Genomic DNA, 25,737 nt, shown 5'->3' with positions numbered 1-25,737 from the left:
TGACATCACCAGGTGGAAAAGACAACCAAAACAGGAAACACCTTTACGCCCACGGCCAGTTCTCAGCCTCGCCTCCAGTGAGACACAGACGCAGGACAAGAGCCACAGCAAAGCACATTTCTGTCTGTGATTCCTACAGGACAGTCACAACTCGGCCCAGATGCGAGGAAGTTGAGAGGAGCCTCGTTATCAACACAGCCTTAAACCCAGCCTATTTATAAATAGCAGGGGCCAGCCCTTCACCCATCATTACTTGTGACATTCCTCACAATTGACTGTGACACAGCTAGTGTGTCACAACACAAATGCTGAGGACCACAGCAAAGGAAACTCTTGTCAATGCTCTTCTCACAAGGTAAGAGGTCTAAGAATCTCCATACAGTCCTAAGCCACCATTAAGGTCAGTAAAAATATACTGCTAAGACACAATGCCATTTAAAGAGACAGCCTATAGGGTTGGTTATCTTGCCTGAGAACACTGGAGAACAAATTTCCAGAGAGTTCTTATTCTGAAAGCCAGAGGAAATCTATTGGCAAGCTCACAAAATCAGTGAATGCTCAATGAAATATAAATTCTTACTAGTGACAGCTATAGTGATGGCACATGTCATTTTTGCTATGATAAAATGCCAAAGATAAATAAATTTTTTGCATATTGCCATTATCTCACATTTCCCCCCCGAAGCTACTGTTCTTCTAGAAATTCCCAGGAAGAACAGAGGTATGAAAGATTTGCTCTTACCCTCAACATAAGGTCCTTCTTTTGGATGCTCTCGGACTCTTAAATTGAAGGTTTTGGATGACTTCCGCCTAAGCAGATCTCGCACACGTTCATTATAAATTTCTAAGTAGCTAAAAATTTTAAATAGGATTGAATTCAGTGAAATGATTTCAGACATTAATAACAAAAAAACAACAACAGCAGCAACATACCTTTATAGGCAGTAACAATCTATATGTATCAGGTACGATGCTTAGCACTTTAAATGGATTACTTCATTTAATCCCTACCACTGCCCACAAGTAGCCCAATAGACTAACTACTAATATCCCCATTTTACTGGTTATGCAATGGAGGTGTAGAGTGTTTTAAACAAAGTGTCCAAGGATACACAGCCACTGAGAGGTCGGGCCAGCCATAAGGACCTCTGATTGCCGCGTCTGCCCTCAAAACCAGTGAGGAGACAGGATCCCCACAAAGGTCTAATTTCAAGAAGGAAAAAGACACCCCACCCATCCAGATTTATTTAAAGATTAGGTGTACAGTGATCCTACCAACACAAAGAAAACACAAACCTTATTTAGCTAAAAGAATAAGGCAAGTGAACGGGATATAGTTTCTGACCTAGAAGGGTAATTTCTGCCCACTTCCCAAATCCTAATCCAAATTGCACCCAAGAGAGTCACTGAAAACAGATGTGTTTTAAGCTTTCCTTCCATGTACGATAGCACAGGAGGGGCAAAGGTGGACTCTCCCTTCAGGAATCCACAGGCTTTGCCCTTTATCCATTGCTCGTGCCTGGAGAGAAGCCACCACCAAGCTCACACATTCAGTTACTCAGGCCACAGGCCCTACCTGACTTCAGTTCGAAAAGATGCTTCATCCCATCTGGTGGTTTCATTTATCTGACTGAAGAGACCTTCACAAATCCGAGGTATTAAGCCAGAATCGCCCTGCAGTAGGAGAGAAGGAATGGCACAGCTGTCACTTGAAATAGAAGCAACGGATGGCTGAATGTGCAATTTGCCCAAGTGGATTCAGACTCGAGGGGCCTGTAGGTCAAGGCCAGGCCTACCACTGCAGGCCCCAGACACACCATCCACCCCCTTGGGACTGCTCCCATCCTCTGAGATGAAAGAATGAAGCTTTCTAACTTCTATATGCCAGGGCTAGGGTAATGTACAATTATCAGCTGTTAATCAGTTGAATTCTGGCTTGAAAACATAGATCGATTCCTTAACTTTCAAACAAGATGGTCTACAGGGGTAGAATAAATGTGGAAAAGCATATTAGGTCAAATGACCAAAGAAGGTGAAATATACACTGAGCAGAAAAGAAAAATACCAATGAAACCTTTGTAGCATTCAAAGTAGCTGATAAATCTTAAAACTTAGGTGACAGGCCCACAGGAAAACACACAGTGTATCCCTCCTTTGATGCACTAATCTCTACACTGGGCTTCCTAGACAGATTTTAATACATCATATTAATTATGCAATGTGGGCATCTTCAGGAATATTCACATTTCAGCCAGCATTAACAAGCTGACAAACCTCAGAAGGATGCTAAAGGTGAGGCCAAGTATTTCTTGTCAGTAAACAAAACTCCCTTCCGAAGACCCTCTCTACCTTCACCCGACATTCCCCCAACCCCACCAAAAAAATACAAGAATAATCATTATAGCTTTAAGAGATTTTTCTCCTTTATACCATTAGGTTGGTACCAATTCTTATTAAGAAAAACTGGGCTTTTCACCATATTGTTTATTCTTCCTTTAAAAAACAAAATAAAAAGGAAGGCCCAAACAGCACTCAGCCATAAGGTCAGAGAAAAACAGGTATAATTTAGGAGTGCTTTACGAACGTTTAACTTAGGTAAAATAGCTACTAACAAATCAACATGCAAATTTCTTTTTAAAGAAGGCTTTTTCTCTTTTTTATTGTTTTTGGTTTTTTGCTGTTGTTGCTGTTTTTTTTTTTTTGTAAAGACACAGTGGAGAAACTAGGAAGAAGTAATGATAAAAGGAAATGTGAAACTCCTGAACCTGTTTACTCTCCTATTTAATCTTCCCTTCCGTTCAGCATTGAGGGTTCACAGCACAGCATTCCTCTATTTCTGTAAAGGAAAAGGCTGAATCTAGGAAGCCAGGATACAGGCACTCAAATACTTTTCATCCGGAAAGACCCACCCTTCTTTACCACTATGTCCCTGAACCTGAAAACTTTCAGCATTAAAGACACCATCATGCCTGGGAGCAGGAGCCCTGTGATCCCCTGCTGTACCTCCCCAGCTAGAACTGGCTGCCTTCTGACAGGCAGCAAAGAGAGTTTTCAGTGGGACATTAGTAAAACACATAAACATGCAAAGATCTACCTAGATCTGGAGAAAACACAGAATGAGATAAAGCCGCAATAATGTCTAGTTTCTACTCTTCCATATTTTGGGGCAAGTATAACTTTAGTATCTGTTAGTTTACACAGCATAACTACTAAACTCTACATACTCCATTAACTATATACACACCATACAAACTGCATAATTCTCTTTTTATGTATAGGCTGGAGTTATATAGTACCTTTCCACCAGAGAGTCAGATTTTTTTTTTTTTACGTTTTACTTGGGGAAAATATGTTTTGAATAATTTTAAAAAGAACAGAGTTCAGTAATTTTATTCAAACTGTTGTGTTGGCAGAAAAGAAGAATATATTACTTGTGGGCCCAGCATACTTTTTAGATAAGATTATAAAGCCTTTAAAAACGGAAAATGAACTGAGACTTGCATCCATTATTCATGCTTATAAACTTAAAACTATTTCTAATTTAAAATCTCTCAAAGGAAATTTAGTCCAACTTATTACTGAGTTTTATCTTATTGTTAAAGAATGATCAGAACATGAGAAGCAAGTTAGTAGAGACTAAGTAGATAAAAGAGGTAATTCTATCAGTCCAAAGAGAAATAATGAGAAATTTTCTTCCCACAGCAGAAAACAACGTACAGAGTTTCCCATCATCGTGTATGACTTTCCTGATCCGGTTTGCCCATATGCAAACACACAAGCATTATAACCTTCAAATGCAGACTTCACAACATCTGTGCCGAGGGCTTTGAAAACCTGAAAGCAGGAACAAACAAAAAAAACACAAAAGACACAATTACCATAGATTTTAATAAGAGCCCCTTTAATGTTGACAAATATTCTGGAATGCTACTTTCGTCTTGTAAAGATTACACCACATAAAAAAAAATCATCACACAACTATTAACAACAGAGTATGTATGTACCTCAGTTTTTAATCAAAAGGAAAGCAAAAAGCAAGTTAACAGTATGAATGAGATTGGTCATTTTGGAAGTGACTCGACTGAAATGATGGTTTGGAACTCTTTGACCGAGAAACTGAGGAAAACGAAGTCCAAGCAAGATGGCGGCAAGATTGGTACCTGAGCAAAGCTGAAGTCTGGTTGACTGTATTTTTATTTTGTCCTCGGACAATAGGCTGTGTTGATAGCAGGGATAGTTTATGTGGAGCTGAGGGCAAGAGGGCTAAAAGCAACCCCATCCATTTTCCTACTTAAGTTAACAAAAAATTCCTGAATGTAAACAAGGCACAGTGACAATCATGTCTAAGAAGCAGAGATGATTTTAAAGCATGACGATTTACCGCTTCAGAATTAAATAAACTTACGAAGTTATGCATTCTATCAGAGCTTCCAGAAACTAAATATTCAAAACCTAAAAATCACCAGGGCCAGAAGTTATTGCTCCAAGTATTGCCAAATCAATACTGTCATCTGAACAGTCCGGCAATTCATCAAAATAAGTCTCAGAAGGTTCTCAGAGAGCTGAGTGATGGGTGGGTGTGAATGGGGCTGGGAAGGCCAGGCTCTCGGAGTCCAAGTCCAGACGCTTTCTCCTATTTGAATATTTTCCCCGGATGGAGCGGGCAGGGGGAGGAGCTGTGTGGGCCTGGGGTTGTACCTACACTGGCCTGAGTCCATGTCTGCTGTACCACCCGGCTGCAGTGGGGCACTGCAGGGAATGAAACAGGATGAAGGACAAATACTTCGCCCAGACAACTGCTGTCAAGGAGGCCATTCGACATGTGTGGCCATCCTAGGTACACCCAGTTGGGAAGGGGACCAACCAAACCTTTCCAAACCCCACAAGCCTCCATGTTGCCCCCTGTGGGAGAGGAAGCGTGATCGGGTTCTAAAGGCCAGGAAAAAGCAAGGCACTGTTTTGTTGGGCCACCATGGTCCAAGGTGAAAGCCTCATCAACCCCTCAGGAATGTTTAGTCTGTGTGAGTGCTGAGCTTTGAGACCCATCACCTTCCCTGCAGGGTTCTAAGCCCTTCCAGCCAGAACACCCATCCCTAGACAGGGCTGATAAGCACTAGCCCCCTTGCCCTCAGCTCCACATAAACTATCCCTGCTATCAACACAGCCTATCGTCCCAGGACAAAATAAAAATACAGTCAACCAGACTTCAGCTTTACTCAGGTACCAATCTTGCCGCCATCTTGCTTGGACTTCGTTTTCCTCAGTTTCTCGGTCAAAGAGTTCCAAACCATCATTTCAATCGAGTCACTTTCAAAATGACCAGTCTCATTCATACTGTTAATTTGTCTCCATTTCAGCCTTGAGAGTAGGATATTTCTAGGCCTATTCTCAAATTCTGATAACTTATTCAACTCTCAACTGTAACAGCAGGTCACAGGGAGCTCGCATACTGGTCCTCATAAAATGCTATAGGGTGAGTAGCGCCCCTTAGAGCCATTTGCCAGGGGGAGAAGGGAGATGAGTCAGTCTACACAGTGAGTGGCAGAGTTGGGATTTGCACCTGGGCATTTCTGACCACCAAGCGTGTGCAAACACTTCAGTGTTCTCCTCCCACAAACCTTGAAAAAGCAGAAGCCAGGAATCCCGCGGAGGCTCAGGGCCCCAGACCACCTGTCTAACGTCAATTTTCACTACCGTATATGGAACATGAGGAAAAACTCTAAATATTTCTTCAGTTCTCTCTGATTAAACAAAAAATAAAAGTCATACATCATTTTTACCCTATCATAGGGTGCCACTGGATAGGAAGAACAGCCTTCCATGAAGTTCCCGAAGAATAAAGAAAAAAGGATCTTCTGTAATACCTTTGTCTGAGGCAAAAACAAAGTCATGGAAAATATATTTAAACCAAACCCAAGGGTTTTCAAAATAAAATTCTTTCCCAGGATTAAAAGTCCAACCCACCAGGGCACTTGGGTGGCTCAGTTGGTTAAGTGTCAGACTTCAGCTAGGTCATGATCTCACAGTTTATGAGTTCAAGCCTCGCATCGGGCTCCATGCTGACAGCACTGAACCTGCTTCAGATCCTCTATCTCCCTCTCTCTGCCCTTCCCCACTCAAGTTTTCCTGCACTCTTTCTCAGAGTTTATTTTTTAAAAAATCCCAGCCTCCATTTTACCATTATCTATGCTTCCAGAAGTCCAACTCAGCTGGAGTTCTCTGACAGACATGGGGGCCCGGATCAGAGAGAGTGGGGTCTTGGGGCTGGTGAACATGACTACAAAACAGGCCTAGAGGATGTAGGTCTGGATGCACTGAGACCCAGGCCAGGCTCAGTCTCAGCTTCAAGTAACCCACCCAAAGTTGTCCCAGGACCCAGAGAAGCAGCAGGACACTGCCCACATCCTTGGGGTTCTTGGCGAGGAAAACAGGCTACCCCAGGGCGGCTCCCAGGAAGGGCCTGTTTAGCATCAGTATCATACCAAAGTAGCAAGGGAGCGGCTGCTTGTGAGACAGAGCTCTCCTCCACTGGCGTCAAGACCCTGGTGAGAGCCACACCTGGCCGGGTGACCCAAAATCCACCAAGCTGCAGAGCTGAGCACAGATTTTCAAGCTGATTTCTAGAGTGATCCAAGGCATCCCAGGGCCTCACTTGAGGGGAACTGTCCACAAGAGGGCACTGTTAAAACAAAAGACTCACCCATCCAGCTTGTCAACTGGGAGATTTTAGGTGTCAAGTTTCTCCAGGGTTGAACCAAGGAAATCAAAGCCTCCCTTTGGAGTTTTGAAGAACCATTATGAAAAAGCAGACCTTATTTAATGGTCATTAATTTATGTGACTATAGACTTAAATTGTCCCATGATTTTTTTTTTCCAAATCTAAAATTAATTTGAAAGGAAGAAATATTACTGGTCATCTTACTTGGTATTTGTTTAACAGTAAGAGAAACTTGAGTTGAACTATAGAAATAAGCATGATCTATTTCCTCAAGATGCCCCTATATTCAGATGAGGCAAAGAAAAAGGAGGAGGCTGACATCATGCTAAGCCTGTCATCTTCGCCTGTTTGTAGCAGGCTACGAGCCGGCAGCTCAAATCCTGGGCCAGAGATGACACGAAAACTTTAATCAGTAGTCAAAATTGAAGCTCTTTTTAACATTAGGGGTGAGGGAAGGTTACCCTTTTCCTTAACACAGTTGTTTTTTTTTAAATAGGTATTTTCCCATATCTATGATGATTTTATTAACATGTGATTCTGCTGGAAAGTAGTACTGTATATAGTCGAAAACCCCAAAACACCTGAGAAGAGACGCTGCCCATCACCCAAAGCATGGAAATTATCCCTATCAGAAGCCTTGCAAAAACTAAAACTATTCTTAAACCCTGAGCATTTATTTTTAACTTTCAAAAGAGCTAAACTTGTTACTGCTTCCCTGATCTTGACTCTTGTAGAACCAGGAAATTGTCATCTGCTCCCATAAATTAACCACCATCTGTAAACGACTTCTGTCAGTCAGCAAATGTTTAGCAAGCATCCCCAGTGTGCCAGGGCCTGCTGTCACACGCTGCTCCGTTCCTCCCCGCATGGACTTGCCCTCAGCACAGCCCTCTGTACCCAAAAGGCCTCAAGTTCAGGTTAAATAAAGAAGGAAAATGCACCCGCTTGCTGTGTAAGTTAGAAGTGGAGGGCCGCCTAGGTAGTTCAGCCGGTTAAGTGTCCAACTTCGGCTCAGGTCATGATCTCACAGTTCATGGGTTTGAGCCCTGCATCGGGCTCTGGGATGACAGTCCAGAGCCTGGAGCCTGCTTCACACTCTGTGTCTCCCTCTCTCTCTGCCCCTTCCCTGCTCACTCTCTGTCTCTCTCTCTCAAATAAAATAATGACATAAAAAAAAAATTAAAAAAAAAAAAGAAGTGGAAGCCTTCCTGGCTCTTCATCCATCGTCCCTTGAGGACGTCCCAGAGATTGTGGAATGAACTGACTTTTCCCTCACACCAGCCACTTTGTTCCCATTCCTATTTTAAAGCCCAAATCTGGATTCCAATATCTGTATCATTCTATTCCTCACCAGACTCCTAGCTACCAATGCTGAGCAATCCAGTTACCTCAACAGCAAAGTTATCTGCACTACTGGTAAACAGAAAATCACAGGCCCACTTATGCTAGGCCAAGTCACCAAACTGGGGTTCAGCACTTAACCTAATTGCAGTTTCAACCTCCCCCAAATATGCAGTTTCAACTGGTCAGTTAGGAATTTTCTGATCAGCACCAGTGCAGTAATCTGCCACATGGGCCCTCTCCATCCCCCAGAGGAATATGAGGTGATACACCTAATAACACCGTCTACTCTTACCCCTTAGGGAAAATGACCTTGCCTGAAACAATCTTTTCTTTGCTTGTGCTACTTGTCCCGCCCTGTTTCTGCCTATAAAATCCTTCCACTTTGTGCAGCTCTTCAAAGCTCCTCTCTACTTGCTGAATGGGATGCTGCAGAATTCGTGAATCGATGAATAAAGTCAATTCAATTTTCAAATTTAACTTGGTTGACTTTTCATTCATTTATTCATCAATAAGGCTGCCCTATTCATCTGTCATTTGAACAAGCCAACCTTATGCCCTGAAGACCCTCCAGTGGCATCTCCTCAGCCCTACATGTCAGCCCCAGGATCTCAACTAAGCTACAATGAAGTCAATTAGGCCTATGGACTTGAGCACATTATTTAAGCTCAGAGGCTCTTTGACAAAGAGAAACAGAACTAAAGTTAAATCTGGTCATCTGAGGACGGAGTGAGACAAGGTACGTGAGTGCCAAGAAGAGTTTCAGACACCAACGCAAACTTAACAACAGAGTTCCTGGCCCCTCTGTCATCCCAGCCAACCAATCTCTCTTTATGGCTCGCATTCTTATTGCTGTCATCCTTTCTATTTTTGCCCTGATGCTGAATCCATACATTCTGGATACAAACACTCCAATCCTCTCCTTTGAACAATTTCTCTACATTGTCTATCTTAACTCCAACATTTACATGGCCTCCGTAGGCCGACCTCTCCCACAAACCATTTGCTTAACCAATGTTAAGTTCCCCAATGTTGAGGTGTGCAAATCCACTAAAAAAATGCAGTTTGGTTCAGTTGGTCTGGAATCGGTACAGATTTTGCATTTTTAACATGTTCTTGCATTTTTAACATGTTCTAGGCAATGCAGGGGTTCTGGAGCATGGACACACCAAGTTGCAAGCACCTAAACAATCATACCACTTTAAGATGCCACCACATGGATTATAGCCAAGAGTAGGCAAGACAAGAATTCTTATCTTAGTGTTAAACACATGAAGCCCTGAAGCAATATATCTAAAGAAGCTGTTAAGAAGCCAGGAAGAAGTCCGTAATCCTCCCCTTGTACTGATGCTTCCCCGTAACTCTGTTCTGTTTCAACACCCAACTGGCCCCACCCAGGGAAATCCCCTCATGCTGCAATGTCAGCATGCAGTGGTCTCCTGCGAAGACCTTTGGGTCAGCTCTTACATGCCCATGTCATATCCACATTCTAGACCAGTATATAGCACCAGTTCCTTGGACAAATTACAGCTACATTCTAGATTCTAGAAAAATTCTCAACAAAATGGCCATTCCTTCTAGCACCCTTCTTTCAAGAATCCTAAAACTGTCTACAGGAAATGGGACGTGGGTTCGAAATCTAACTTCTAAAGCCCTGCATCACAGCAGAACTCAGAGCTGAGCGGCCTATTTGCTGGGCTTAGTTAGCAACATACAAATGGCGCTCCCAAAATGCTTTATTTGCACATCCTTCAAAATAGTAGTCCTTTCCAAGTTAACAGAGGCAGATTTTACATAAATTATATTCAGAAAAAATTAGCAAGATGTTTTATAGAGTTTTAGGGGGGGCATTTTTTTCCTCAATATGGAAATAAATCAAAATTAAGATTATGAAAATATCATACCATCTCTTGTGAGACGTAATCTGGACTTTTTGTATCAGCAGAATAAAAAGAGAAGTCATAGGTGAAGGTCTTAGTCCGTTCTCTTCCTGAGTCCCCGGTCCCTCCTTCTGGTATCTAGAGAGGATCATGATAATAACATATAGAGCACTGTTAGCTAAGTGATCAATCCAATTCCAGAAAAAGAAAAATTCATTAAAAATATATAATGATCACTTGACTAAAAACCATTTAATTCCCCCCTAAATAAATAGTAAGAGTGACGGGGGGAGGGGAAGGCGGGGGATGGAGGAAGGTTGGAAGGAAGGGAGAGAGGGATCCTAAACTCCCAGCAATCCAGGCTCTCTATGATATGACCCAAGGCTACTTTTCTAGACTTCTTATTTTGATTATTTTAAATGAACCCAAGAGTCTCCGGCCAAACTCTTACTTTTTTTCTGGCTTCAATACTTATTACTGTTCCCTCCACCCAAAACCAATAGTCAGGGTACACCAAACTCCAAGGGGGCCATTCCCATAGACTGATGTGACTAGAGTCCCCCAGAGTTGTGCAGTTTTGTGGCCCCACTGTAAACTCCAGGTGGGAGGCTTCCTGGAAGAGGAAGCCACCCTTGGGCACTACAACCAGAAGTAACTGCCCCCACCTCTGAGAGGCTAGATTCTCCCAGGACATATTCTGGGTGTACTGCAGATATTTGTATGTATCTTGTCTACCTTGCCAGATCCCTAAATTGAACCAAAAACCAGGTCTAACAATCAGCATAAGCCACCAAAGCTTCACGCAGTTCTCTGAACACATGCTGAAAAAATGTAACGAGCATCGGATTTTCCAACATAATTCAGACTCTGTAAACACACAATTTCTATGGTTCTTATTATTAAACTGTTAAAAATCTGGCTGTTTTTGTTATACCAGATGAGGAAATGTTTATAAAATTCAAAAGGCACCAGAACAATCAAGTTAAATATATTCCATAATGTACAAAGAAGGGATGTGTCCAAAGCCAAGGGTCTCTGATCCCTTTCAGTAAATATAATTTTTTCATGATTAAACTTTACCGAAGCATTAAAAGCATACAGATACATGAAACAAAGCAAAGCAAAGGTCACCAACAGGAGGCAATGGTCAAGTGATGACTGGCAGAAATAGAAGTAGATATGTGAGGTCAAAGGAGGGCAAGCCAGATGGGGCCAGACAGAGCTAGAAGGTATAAGGATTGTGGTCAGAGGAGAAAACAAACATTCCACCAGAGATTGTCTTGGGAAAAGGGATACCCGAGCCTCAAAGGAAGCCTATCAAATTATCTAGAGCATGGCCCAACTGGAAGACAGGAGCATTCCCCAGCTTCTATCACTGGAGATCAAGTGGCACTACTTTGAGATTCCAAAGTATCTAGTCCCTTGAGCCACAAATTAACAGAAATCCGACTAGAGACTGATCTGCACTTGGCCATGGAGCAGCAGGCCTCAGAACCCCAAACCTGTAAGTTAATGATAAATGTGGGAGGACAAAGGGGCAGAATCCACAAAGCACATGATGTATTATTATTAATTGTATACTCTGATCCCCTACCAAGTAAAAAGTATTCAGTTCTTAATTCACTGACCAAAGGAAACAACAGGATATTTTAAGTACAAAAGGAAGAACATGCCATCCTAGAAAATTGTGGGTTTTTGCAATTGTCTTTTTCAAAACTCTTTTTTTTTTCTTTGTTTGTTTATTTTTTGAGAGAGAGAGTGCAAGCAGAGGAGGGGCAGAGAGAGGGAGACACAGAATGGGAAGCAGCTCTAGGCTCTGAGCTAGCTGTCAACACAGAGCCCAACACTGGGCTCAAACCCATGAACCGTGAGATCATGACCTGAGCTGAAGTCAGACACTTAATCAACAGAGCCACCCAGGCCTGCCTTGACTGTCTTCTACAGAAAGAAAAAAAAAAAAAATCCATTTTTTAAAATCTTTCATCCTCTGAATTTTGAATAATAAAATAAGCTCCTCTTGCCAAATTTAAAAACATGATTATTTTCATTAAGAATTGAAAGAGGGGCACCTAGGTGGATCAGTTGGTCATATCCGACTCTTGGTTTCAGTTCAGGTCATGATCTCATGGTCTGTGAGTTCGAGCCCCATGGCAGGCTCCATGCTGACAGTGTGGAGCATGCTTGGGACTGTCTCTGTCTCTCTCTCTCTCTCTCTCTCTCTCTCTCTCTCTCACCCTCTCTCTCTGCACCTTCCCTGATCATGCTTGCTTGCTCGCTTGCTCGGTCTCTCTCTCTCTCTCTCTCTCTCTCAAAATAAATAAATAAACTTAAAAACAAAAAAAAAGAATGGAAACAAATCTAGGGCCAATGACTCACAGAAGGCAGCTAGTTGCCAGGCTAAGGATCTAGCACAGGATACAGGATAACAAAGTGTAGTCTGGGCTAAACCTGTGAGTTCACATACCAAGGCCACAGACTGAAGGTTTTGAGGTCAAATAAACCCAGGAGAGGAGAGGGGACAAAGCATCCTCCTTTCACTTCATGGCTGAGCCCTGGACAAGCACAAGTTGACATGGTTAGCTGAACTGAGAAGGAGGGGTAAGGAAACGGCAGCTGTGTTTTATTTACCCACAAGTCATTCTGACAATAAAACAAACATGGAGGCTGGCGGAGCAAGGCCAGGTTACTTGCCTTTAAGTTTGTGATTGTTGTTTTGCTTTTCTCCATTTGAATAATGAATTTGGCTTCCAAGTCCTTTTCCCTGCAACACAAATAATTCAGTACTAGTTAGTAGAGACAGGATTGTTTTTAAAACATTTGTTTTATTTACTTTTTACATATGGAGATTTATTTTTAAATGGCATCTGAAGCACAATCTGTGACACCACTCCTCTCAATTCTTCACTAATATAAACACAAAGACACACAAAACAGATGCCACCATCAAAAAACTTAAGACTGACAAATAATGTGTTCTCAAAACCTGGAAGAGTTTCTAACTGCCAGCCAAGAGGAATGCAAATTAAATGACACACAGCGGAAGGCTGTGTGACTCATGAAAAAAGCAGCGCCACCTACCTGGTTATAAAAGACACCTTCTCCCCTCCACCCAAGAGGAGAACCCAGTAGAAAACCAGTATGAATGGTCACAGACAGATGCTGCTTCTAGAAGCAGCCAGCGCACTGCCCCCTCCTCCCACCTTCTTTCTGTATCCATTCAGAAACTACAGGGCCTGTAAATGGGCAGAACTGGAAGTCCACAGACTTGGAAGAACAGTTTTCGAGGATAAGGATCATGTATCGACACGACGGAGTGGTCTGTCACTGAGAAAGGAGTAAGGTCTCTACCTGCGTTAGGAGATGGGCACCGGGATGTATCATTTAAAGCGGAATGCAAAGTGGGGGCAAGGGTACCTAGAACGCTAGAATTACAAGAAAATCAAACAAGGTTATTATTTTTTTAATGACCTAAAACAGATCAGTGTTTAAAAACAAAAAGCTTGGAGGGCAGGTCATGTATTCCATGTTAAAAAACAAAACTAAATTAAAATAAAAATAAAGGGGCACTTGGGCAGCTCAGTAGGTTGAGCATCTGATCTCATGGTTCCTGGGACTGAGCCCTGTGTCAGGCTCTGCACTGACAGGACAGAGCCTGCTTCAGATTCTCTCTCTCCTCCCTTCTCTACCGATTCCAGATGCTTGCTCTCTCACTCACTCTTGCGCTCTCTCTCTCTCTCTCTCTCTCTCTCTCTCAAAATGAAAAATAAGTAAAAAATAAAAATAAAGTGACCTGGAAGACAAAAACAAGCTGAAGCAAATGAAATGCCACTGCGCAGTGCGAAATAGTTTCTTCCTTTCTTTCTTTTTTTAAGTTTATTTATTTTTGAGATAGAACACAAACAGGGAAGGGGCAGAGAGAGAGAGAATCCCAAGCAGGCTCTGCACTGTTGGCACAGAGCCCAATGTGGGGCTCAAACTCACTAACCTCAAGATCCTGACCTGAGCTGAAAACCAAGAGTCAGACGCTCAGCCAACTGAGCCACCCAGGCATAGGGTGAGTCGATTTCCATCATATGCTGGAATCTGACTGTAGAATGCAGTGGGATATAGCCCAAAGAGAAAGAGAACCATAAAGAAGTCTTAAAGCATTTTCAGTAATCATATTTTTAATAGTAAGGAAAGTGTCGGCATTTGGAAATTTCTATTTCTGTACTATGGAATGATACCAGCATATTTATGGCGGAGGCCTTGAGAACCAAGTTTTCTACATGAAAGGAGATACAAACATAGGATGGATGGAGGTTAATTAAAAACTCTTTAGTCCTGAAATCTGAGTGGGCTTAGCATAAAGTTTATGATATTGAAGAAGAAAAAGAAAGACTCCCCAGCTTTGTCCTCTGAAAGGGCCTAGAATCTTATGCCCAAATTACAGTCTCTAAATCCCATTTAGGGTCAGGGCTCTTTGGAAAAAGACCCAATCCAAATATGTGAACTATCTCCTCACACAAGAAAGTGGGATTTATCACATCCAAAGTTAGAGTCTGACCAAGGTATCTATAGGCAACGTCTAACATGGTTCCTGGTGATCCCCACCGATGTGTATGTGTGACCCCGTGTGATCCCCTCTCCGGGCGAGTGAGCCGGCCTAGCAACTCACTTCTAATAACTGGAACACTAACGCCCCAACAGTGATGATGTGTCCCTTCCTAGTTTGGGTTGTAAAATGATTCTGACTTCTGACTTCTGACTTGTTGGTGCTCCTGTGTGTCTGTCAGAGCCCTGGCAATGAGGACAGCCAGCTGCCACGCTGCGAGACTCCGGGAGAGACTCCCATGGCAGGGAACTGTGGCTTGCCAGCAGCCACCTGGTGAACCCGGAAGTGTCCCTCCCCCAGCCAGGTTGGAAGGCCCTGAGCTGTGGCCTTGAGACCCTGAGTCGACCAGATGACCCAGGTAAACCCCACCCAGACTCCTGACTCACAGAAACAGTTAGATAATAAATGTTGTTTTGAGCCCCTACATCTAGGGGCTTAGGAGTTTTCAGCTCCTAAGTTGTGTTACACAGTGAGAAATAAGCAATACAAGAGCCGTGGCAAAAGGACTGAGGAGCCAACTTGGTAAGTGGCCACCAACCGAAGGGCAGCAACAGAAAGAAATTAACTGTAGTCAACTGAAGCGCATGACATATGCATCCATTATACGCTCAGTATTAAAAAATAAAAACCACATGCCCCCTATGGAGAATCAAAAGAATCACCTCACTTTTTTTTTTTTAATGTCTTTATTTTATAATTTTGGGAGAGAGAGAGAGACAGAGAGTGAGTGGGGAGGGGCAGAGAGAGAGAGGGAGACACAGAATCCGAAGCAGGCTCCAGGCTCTGAGCTGTCAGCACAGATTCCGACGCGGGGCTCGAACCCACAAACTGTGAGATCATGACCTGAGCCGAAGTCAGACACTTAACCGACTGAGCCACCCAGGTGCCCCAGCACCTCACTATTTTAAAAATTAGTAAATAAAGGAGAAGGCTCAACCACTTACCCTGCATTTCCTTTTTTTTTTTTAATGTTTATTTATTTTTGAAAGAGAGAGAGTGTGACCATGTGAGTGCACGCACACAGAGGAGGGACAGAGAGAGAAAGAGAATGAATCCAAAGCAGGCTCCGTGTTGTCAGTGCAGAGCCCCAGGTAAGGCTAGAACCCAGGAACTGTGAGCTCACGACCTGAGCGAAGTCTGATGCTCAACCGACCAAGCCACCCAGGTGCCTCACCTGCATTTCCCAAACAATTTCCACTCCATGGTGACCAAATAGTTCTTTGGGGAAGTTTCTCTTTTTAGGGTATTCTACCTAATAAATAAAGAAGGAGCAATAGAATTAGAATGTCAGCACTTTGTGACTCTGGTGAACTCATGGCTCCAGAGAGTGACCATCACGGGCTACTGACTCCATCACCAGGAGACTACCAGATACCCTGGGCATCCAAACTGAAAGACTAGCAGCTCTGCTGCAGAAATCTTACCCTCCCCCACAGAAGAGGCCTGGCTCTGACCTAGACCTGGTGCACCGTGAACTGCCGGGAAACACCGGGGGCAGGGGGAATACACCCATCAATGCCAGGGAGGCAAACAGCAAAATCCAGCTTCTGGGAAGGGTGACAGATAAGAGAGCCAGTTTATTCAAGAACAAGAGCAATAAATTGCAAGGAGTATAAAGACGGAAGGCGGACCTACAGATTAAAAAAAAAAAAGACTTTAAAGACATATCCACCAATCGGATTTCAGTGCAAACAGAAAAGATACTTTTAGAAATTATAAGATAAGTAGGGAAATCCTTACACTGACTAAATATTTGATGTTAATGAATTATTACTGTCATTTTAGGTTTAATAATGTGATGCCTTTTCTTTAAAGTCTTAACCTTAAGGAGATACACATTGAAATATTTATAAGTGAAATAATATGACATCTGGGATTCACTTAAAAATAATCCCAGGGTGGGGGAACAAGGATCCTGGCAACTCAGGATGAACAGGCTGAATAATAAAACCCAAAGAGTACGTTGTTAACACCATTCAAGAACTACAATGGATTCCTATGGCCTGATTTAACTTTTCCAAGCCAGTCTGAAGAAGTCTAGGCCTGGATGAAACAGAGCAATGGCTTAAAAGACAGACAAATGAAATCCCTACCACGGTGCCTGGTGCCCAGATCTCACCCAAAAGTGAGAACTGCCTTGGGGACACCCCATGCCCATGTGGCCTTAAAACAAATATTCACAAAACTACCCCTTTCTTATAGCATGTAACTACCAACAGCATGTCCTGCCCCGAAAGAAAACTACACAATTAGCTTCAGTGACACACAGGCTGCCGCATCTCCATCCCTTCCATCCACACGTGGGTCAGCTCTCAGTCACTAACCTGTGTCCAGAGTTTTCATTTTAAGACCACTCTTACCAATAAATATCTGCTGAGAGCGCAAAATCATCCAGGGATTGAAAATTAGAAGTGACTACAACAGGTGCTCATACAACTGGTCAACTCTTATTTATAAAACACGAAGAAATGCCATTCAGACCATGCCCACTGCTCTTGCTGAAGCCACAGGTGAAGCAATTCCGAGGCTCGGCGCCTTATACCTCGGGAGCGGCGCAAGTGAAAGGGCCCTCCCACGTGATCATTTATTCGAACCTTTAGGTAACCACAGCAGTACCTTCCTAGTTTTAAATGAATATCCACACTATAAAATATACAAGAGAAGATACTGATTGAGAGACCATTATGTCATATGAGCGTCTATTAGTCACTTCTGAAATCTGAAGATGCTGGGTGGGTTTCAAAGGGTTCAAAACCTTGAAATCATACACACTGGGATGTGGCCGTGGGGGGGGGGAGCGGGGTCACTGTTCCGAGGGTCCACAGCTTTCCTCATTTTCCCAAAGAGCTCTTACACCACAAGGTAGGAGCCCCAGCTCATACCCATGTGACTCAAAATGCAGCCCAAGAAGGAGCCACACTGGCAGCTCCTGGAGCAGGTTAGAAACGAGGGCTCTCAGGCCCCACTGCGCATCTCCTGAATGGCGACCGGCACTGTAACAAGAGCCCTACGTGGTTCTGACGAAAGTGAAAGTTTGTAGCGCGCTAAGCTGACATTCTATTAACAGGACTGGCCTTACACTGACACTCAAGAGACAGACTCCCCAAAGCTATCTACTCTGTCCACTGGGAAACTCACCACCTTTGTACTTTGACCTTTAAGTTTTATTTATAAAATCATATGGCAGATATGTCCATATAGCCTAGCTGACACTGTCTCTACTCTTTACTCTTAAGTTGTACTGTGGCTTCTGTCCAAAAACAACAAAAGTCTGACTTACTGGTATCTGAGAAGTCATCTGAGTGTCATGACTTCCAGGTTACCTCATTTCCAGCACCTTGCCAAGGTATTACCTTCTAGCCCTTTCTATACCCAGACTGTTTCCCAATGTCAGGGTAAGGTTGCGGTCAATAGTTTGAAGTCATTCTTAAAAATAATCAGAGTAAGTGGGGCACCTGGGTGGCTCCGTTGGTTGGGTGTCCAGCTCTTCGTTTCAGCTCAGGTCATAATCTTGCTGTCTGGGTTTGAGTCCTGCGTTGGGCTCTGTGCTGACAGCCTGCAGCCTGCTTAGGATTCTGCCCCTCCCTACTTTGTTGTTTCTCTCAAAATAAATAAAAATAAACTTTTAAAAAGTCATCAGGGTAAGGGAATTACTGAAAGGGAAAGTGGAATAGGGACAGAATATTTAAAATCTCAGGGAGTAAGAGAAAAAAGGAGGAGCCAGTTATGGAAACTGAGGCAGAGCTCAGAGAGATCATACCAAAGCCATGTCTCAAGATGGTGCTTCTCGGTTCCAAAACGTCATTCAACAACAGCTGGAATTATCTTTGAAGAAGAAACTAGAAAAAATACCGCAGCACCATCATATGCGTTTGAACACAATAAAAAATACCTTACTGGATTTCAGAAGCTATTGCATAGCTTTTTACAGGAAAAGGGGCCCTCTGTGGTTTGGGGAAAAATCCAGAGACATTCAGAAGATCCCATTCAATGCTATGAAAAGATGAAGGCCAGGGCTCACCGAACGATATTTACCTTCTGTGTTGCCCCAGCCGGTCATGGTAAGACTCAGTGGCGGTTTGAGAACCAGCATGGGCTGCAAAGACCCGAAACATGAGACGGGTGTGGAAACCGAGAACACCTTGGTAGATCTGACCATTCAGCAGAGCGAACTTCTGAACAGAGATATTCCTCTTATTCTAATGAATGAGCTCTTTCAACATAAATGAAGGCACAAAAATAAATACTAGAGAAGGACACATATTTTATGTGAAAAATCTATACTTTTAATCAAAGCAGGTACCCAAGGATTAATTACGAATCCTTACTGCCTGTAGCAAAAAATGTATCTTCCTCAGAGGAAAACACAGAAGCTTGGTACCCAAGGTCATGGTGACATTTATGCTAGTTTCTACAACTCTGGCTTGCTCAATACCCTTCTAAGAAAAGGAAAAGACTACATTTCTGTGTCTAACATAGACAACCTGGGTGCCAAAGTAGAATTTTATATTCTTAACCAACTAATGAACCCAGCCAATGGGAAAACCCTGCGAACTTGTCATGGAAATCACAAAATACATGCCTGATGTAAAGGGTGGGACACTCACTCAGTATAAAGTCTGGGGACTGGTGGAAATCACTCAAATACCAAAAGCACCGTTGATGAATTCAAGTCTCATCAAAATTCAAAATATTTAATGCCAACAACCTGAGATCCATCTCTCTCTTGCAGCTGTTAAAAGGCTGCAAGAGCAGAAGACCATTGACATGGAAATCGCTGTAAATTCAAGACTGGATGGAGTGCTGAATGTTGCTCTGTCAGAAAGTATAGTGGGGGTGTCAGGAAAAGGTTTTAAAATTCTAGGTATTAATGTTCCTACAAGGCAGTTTCTTTCTGTCAAAACCACATCAGATCTCTTGCTTGTGACGTCAAACCTCACAGCCTTAACGCAGGCTCTTTGACAGCGGAGAGCGGGAACTTTCTTTCCTACAGTGCCCTTGGTTAAATTAGGCAGTTCTTTCACAAAGGTCCAGGATTCTGTAAGGAGATCTGAAAGCACATAAGACCGGCTTGAATTGGATCACCTCACAGTTCCAGGGGATGGGACATTTGGCAAGAATGGTTACCATGCCTGTTGACTACGGGGAGTGAACTGACATCCCCCTGGAGCAGTACTGGAAAACAAAATAATATTTAGAAGCCTTCATATCTTGGACGACTGAAATGAAAATCACTGTGTACACGCCATACTAATTATGGGCTAACTCGTTACTTACAATAAAACGTTCTGTAGAATTATAAAATAGGCAGGTACTTTATTATGTTACTGCTGTGTTAACTTTGAGAGTTTTTTGCAATATGATTTTAGTCTAAGAAAAGCACAAATGGAAGCAATAGTTTTCTTCTTTGAGGAAGCCCTTGAAAGCTAGTTCACCCTCAAATGCAATACTGCAATCTTGGAACCGGGGAGCTCTGCTGGAACATCTTCGAGCATAGGCCTCAATGATGGTCACTCTGAACTGCATTGATTTCAAAAGTAAAGTTGTGAAGCAACAAAAATTTTAAAGCATAATTTAATCACAGGCTATCAAGGCCATCTGTTCCAGAAAGGAAATTTCACAAGAAACAATTTCCTAAATTGTTTCCTTCTTAAGCATAAAAACTAAAATGATAAGAAAAGAAATATTAGTTTTTATCATAAAGATGCTTGCTAGTTTTAAACCATACAGAGCAAATTTCACTCTAGCTACTGAAAATAGCAATTGAAATGCCACTGTAGTCTCCACAGAGTACTTACAGCAGTTGGAATTATTGAATGTTGGAACTAACCCTCTGGCATATTCATACCTTGTAGATTCTAGGAGGGGTGTCAAACTTGCAAATACTTCCGAGATGCAAGAAAGGAAAAAGGTGGCTCCTGTCCCCTCTTTCCCTCCACACTCTGCTTACCAACCCTGTTCAGGATCTCGTCCACTGGAGAAGGCTACTGCCATGGCCACTGCTTCACTGCGAGCCTTTAACTGTCAGAGGTGACTTCAGGGCCCATATGGTACTCCAACCAACAGACTTACCTCCCGCTCCCTCATCCCCGCACCCAACATTCAGCTACTAAGTCCCGTCAAAGTGACCGCCCATCTACCCACCTCAGCCACGTGCCACATCTCCCCACAGACACTGCCCCAGCTGGGGTCGCCACCACCCCTCTAGTGTCTTTGCCTGCAGCCTTCTCCCTTCCCACCCACACTCTATCCTGCTGTCAGAGGGATTCCCCCAAATACACATTTCACCATGCAGCTCTCCTGCTTTAATTTCTTCAGTGACTTCTCAAAGGCTACAGAATGAAATCCAACTCTCGGAAGTACACAAGGTCCTTCCTGCTCTGACCCTAACCAATGTGCCATTCAGCACTGTATCAATGCCACCTCCTCGTCCTGACCCACTCCCAGCCAGCCGTCCAGACTCAGCTTAGACCTCACACTGGAGAGACTTCGCTGAGCCCTCTGTCCCATCCCCTAGTCAGAGCATCCTCTTATTTGTCTCACCCAGCAGACCCTGAACTTCTTAAAAGCATGGACCCTACCTGTCTGGGTTTACATCCCCAGGCCTAGCACAGTGCCTGCATCTTTGAGGTGCCCATCAAATGCTTGTGGAATGTGATGAGCTGACTAAAAGTTAACTAATTGCCTTACACCAGCCTAACCTTCTCCACATGCATCCTCTACTTAATGTAGCCTCCCTGTGCACCCCCTTCTCGGATCTTGCTTTCCCACACACTACAGTGCCATCCAGTTCCCATCCACGCTCCAAAGCAAGGTTGTCTAAGGTCTAATTTGACTCACCTACCCTCATAAAACTTCAGAAACCATTTCTTTTCATCATATGCCTATGTAGTTCATTGCCAATCACATGGGCCACATCCTTGCTAATGTCACCTCTCCAATTAGTCTAGGGAATCCCAGAGAAGCAAGAACCTGCTTTGTTCACAATCCATGACCTGAGTCCACTGAGCAGAGGGCAACACTCACAATCAGTGCTCAGTGCTCAGTACTTTGTCTTTTAATCCGTTAGCTAAGAACTGTAAAACACCAGACACTGAGAGTTCCCCCAGCTCGGGTCAATTTCCTCTGACATTTAAGAAACATGGGAAATAAATCTTGATATTTTTCTCATATTGAGGAAAATAAATAATCCTAAAATATTATTTGAACATTGATTTGATAATAGAGCAAAATGAACTATGTCTCTCCCGAGCCACTTTGGTGAATTGGGTTTCTCAACCGAAAAGTCAATTATGGCTCCTTCATATAAATGGGTAATTTATTTGAAAGGTCTGGAAACTAGATCATAAGATGCTACAAATGAACCAGCTGGAGTAAGTAGACTGAGATATAGATCAATATTGGAGGGAGGGAAAAGGAGGAAGGAAGGAAAAGAGTAAAAGGTCCAATCAGAAAAAGAGATGAATTATGTCAACTCTCAGGTTTGTGAGTAGAAGAAAGCTTATCAGAAAAAACAACCCCATGTTAATTCAAGTATTTTGAAATTTTTTTTAATTATTCAGCAATTCAAATTGATTCCAGTTGGTCCACTGATGATGGTTGGTCACTCCACTATGGACAGCCTGATTGGAGTACTCAGATCTCCAAACTGAGCATTGTCTAAGAAGATTCTAAAGAGCAGCTTCCTCACCCCGAGTCAATCCATATCCCCCAAATCCACCTTAAAACTTACATACTTTGTATATAACTGTAGAATCTCTGTTGTACACCTGAAACTAAAACAATATTGTATGTCAAGTATGCTTCAAATAAAAATAAAAAATGCAAGAGCCACCTGGGTGGCTCAAGCAGTCACACATCTGACTCTTGGTATCGGCTCAGGTCATGATCTCACAGTTAGTGAGATAGACCTCCATGTCAGGCTCCATGCTGACCACAGAGTCTGCTTGGGATTCTCTCTCTCCTTTTCTCCCTGCCCCTCCCCTGCTCGCTCTCTCTTTCTCTCTCTCCCTCAAAATAAACAAACATTAAAAAAATACGGGGCACCTGGGTGGCTCAGTCGGTTAAGCGGCCGGCTTCAGCTCAGGTCATGATCTCACGGTTCGTGGGTTCAGGCCCTGCGTCAGGCTCTGTGCTGACTGCTAGCTCAGAGCCTGGAGCCTGCTTCCGGTTCTGTGTCTCCCTGTCTCTCTGACCCTCTCCTGCTCGCACTGTCTCTTAAAAATAAATTTAAAAAACATAAAAATAAGTAATTTAGAAATGCAAAGTTACATACTATGAATATTTAACTCCCTTCACTTTAGTGGCAGGACACTCCAAAGCAAAAATAAAAATGAAAAACCATTTTTTAAAAGAATGTGTGACCTCCATGGGTACCACTATGGAAAGAAGTCCAAGGAACACTGCTAAGTGGGAGAAAGAAAGAACAAGAAGCAAACGGTGTGCAGACCACGACCCAGTGTGCAGGGAAGTAGATAAATAAAGCATAAAGAAGATGCACATATGCTCCCAGATGTACAAAACATTTCTGAAAGGATAAAGAGGAAGCTGTTAGTAGCATGAGCAGATCTCAGGCAATAGCTGTATTGAGTTATACCGTATCCTGATCCCATATGCTCAATGAATTGCTTAGTCCCTCGGTGCTACCCAATCACCTCTTTGCCCTTTTATTAGGGCTCCAGATAAAATACAGGACACTCCATTAAATGTGAATTTCAGATAAATGAGTGTTTTTTAGTGTAATTATATCCCCAATATCACATGAGATCTACTCACACTGTATTTCCCCCTGCTAACCGGGACGCCACCATGTCTTGGCCAGGATGTGCATCCACAGGCTCTTCTAGTTCGATGCATGTGTATTCACCTCCCTTCCCCAAGCCCAGACAGACACTGAGCTGATCTTCAAATCCGCTCGCACCCCAGTACCCAATGCAGCAGCAGAGGCTTCATAATATGTGTCCCCTTGCCTTTGTCTAAATGAAGAAACAAACTCAGGGAGGGCTCCTGTCCTGAAACCAGTTTCTCCTTAATCTTTCTGGCTGGTCCTGACCACTGAAGATCATGGGACTGCTGGCTACTCTTAGTCACTCTCCGTGAAATCATAAAAGCCTACAACTCAGAAACTCAGGGGGAGACAGACACTGAACAAAACTCTGGAGTGGGTTTTTCAGGCACTCCCCCAACTTCATTTCAGCTCCTCAGAGCACACCTCAGCGCACAGCAGTCAGCCAGAGGTCAGGGGCACCACAACCTATGGCCAAGGGCAAACCTGGAGGGGCAGCCCGTGACAGGTGTGCAGGGCTTCCACTCCATCCCCCATGGACGGCCTCCACGGACAAGCCAAGGGCAGTGGTGCTGCTACAGTCTCGGATGCCATGAGCACCCCATGCTAAGTAGAATCCCGTGCTGATCCCTGCCAGAGCAGGCTATGAAGGTGAAACTTTTATTTTCCCTGGTCTGGAGAGGATGTAATGAACCTAAAAGATCAGACAAGGAGCCCACTGCAACAGGTTGGGATCCTGGAGAAGCAGACACAGTGAGGGAGTTTATTGGCAAGCGGGGTGCCCATGGGACAGGCACCTGGAGAAAGGAGAAGGCAGCAGGACTGGGCAGAGAGGACAGCGGAACTGCGACGACATGGGCCGCAGGGCTGCCTAGGCGGGCCCCACAGACACTCCTGAACTAGGAAGGCCCTTCGGGAGTTGCCCAGGCTGGGTCTCTGTCGGGCCGCCAAGTTTTCTGTCTGCCTCAGGCAAGGATTATCACTCCGTTGAGTGAGCCAGTAAACAAGATTTGCATCTGGAGGCTGGAGATTGCCATTTCCTGGTCAAAGTAACTTTGGCGACTGTCTTGCTGAGCTAGACCTGAGTGGCCAAGGCACACAAAAGATCAAAACCCGTATTCAGTGTTAGTTCTCCATCCCCCAAGATTGCTGAGGCAAAGTCGGGCGCTTCTTTGATATGCATTTGACTCTGTAGCCTGCCTAGGTCAGCTTGCCTTGTCTTCCCCCCCTGAAGACTATATAAAGAACAGTTCTTTGAATAAATGCTCTTTCGCCTGATCGGAGAACCGTGAGTTCTGTCTTTACTCTTTGCGTCTCCCTCTCCTGCCCCCTTTTTCTCTCCCTCCCTCAGGAAAAGGACCCGCGACGATTCTCCGCCCTGCCGGTAGGGGCAGACGAAACAGGTACCGCCGATCGCAGGGGACAAGTGGCCCTGAGCTCGGGTTACGACAATTGGTGCCTCAACGCGGGGCTCAGTAAAGTAACCCGACACCTCAGTGTCGGGTTACGGCAGGCCTCGAAGGTCTTTATTGGCCAGGGGACTGCCGCAGGCAGCCTGGGGAAAGGTCACAACCTTGAGGCCATGCTGACTGCACTTCTGGCAGCCAGGCAACAATATGCAGCATGCAGCAACGGAGGACCTGGTGGTGAGCTCAGGCTCCACTGCCCCAACCCCCGAGTCCCTGAAAGGGAGCCTGAGGACAGTGGCGACCACCACCCCAAGTCCCCAGAGAGTGCAAAGAGCAGTGGCTCTCAGGCAAGAAAGGCAGATACTTTGTTTCCAGGGAAAGGAAGGACAGCCTAACACTCAGAACTGTCTCAATTCAAACAGCTATCCCTATCCCGAGACGTGCAGAAGCGGCCCTGAGGGGGTTTAGGTGGAGGCTGACAAATCCTCTCTGGGACAAATCCTTTGGCAGAAGTTTATGCATTCGTTCAGTCTTCAGATACTTAGTACCTTTCATGACATATAATACTCCTGGTGCAGGGAAAAAGCGGTAAACAAAACAGAAAGAGTTGGCCTGGAGTCTGCATCATAGTGAGGAGGGTAGGAAAAAATAAATACAACACCATCTTAGATAGTGGAGATGGGCTATGAAGAAATGAACCAGTGTCATGGGATAGAATTGAGGCAGTGGGAGGAATGTGGCTAGAAATGACCTTTCCAAGGAAATTAATGTATGAGCAAAGGCCTGACTGACTGCAGGGAGGCCAAGGGGCAGGGAGATCTGGGAGGAGCATTCCAGATAAACAAAGGCAGGGGCAAAGGCCCTGGGCAGGAACCTGCAGGAGGTTTAGGGGGGAAAAGCAAAAAGGCCAGTGTGACCACAGGACAGAGCGGGTAAACAAAATGGGAAGGTGAGGTCAGAAAAGGAAGCCAGGGCCAAAGTTTGTCAGGCCTTATAGGACTTTGGAACTT

The 25,737-nt window shown here is 44.0% G+C and overlaps 1 protein-coding gene and 1 long non-coding RNA gene across 2 annotated transcripts in view; one reads left to right on the top strand and one right to left on the bottom strand.

Moving 5' to 3' along the window:
* Nucleotides 1–25,737, bottom strand: part of KIF16B (kinesin family member 16B) — a 195,065-nt gene that overhangs the window by 144,957 nt on the left and 24,371 nt on the right. Inside the window, exons 2-6 of the mRNA XM_029917053.1 lie at nt 12,631–12,700; nt 9,964–10,077; nt 3,718–3,834; nt 1,577–1,674; nt 743–852 (exon numbers count right to left, since the gene is read on the bottom strand). Of these exons, the coding sequence (XP_029772913.1) occupies nt 743–852; nt 1,577–1,674; nt 3,718–3,834; nt 9,964–10,077; nt 12,631–12,700 (509 nt within the window). The remainder of the gene's footprint in view (nt 1–742; nt 853–1,576; nt 1,675–3,717; nt 3,835–9,963; nt 10,078–12,630; nt 12,701–25,737) is intronic.
* LOC115273800 lies at nt 151–3,915 on the top strand. Its single transcript, XR_003900956.1, has 2 exons — nt 151–355; nt 3,703–3,915. It is a non-coding gene; the product is annotated as an uncharacterized LOC115273800 (long non-coding RNA).

The sequence above is a fragment of the Suricata suricatta genome, chromosome 12 (assembly GCF_006229205.1).
Source record: "Suricata suricatta isolate VVHF042 chromosome 12, meerkat_22Aug2017_6uvM2_HiC, whole genome shotgun sequence".
Lineage (NCBI taxonomy): Eukaryota > Metazoa > Chordata > Mammalia > Carnivora > Herpestidae > Suricata > Suricata suricatta.
Note: the sequence above shows the minus strand (reverse complement) of the source record. Positions and strands in the feature narration are given on the sequence as shown.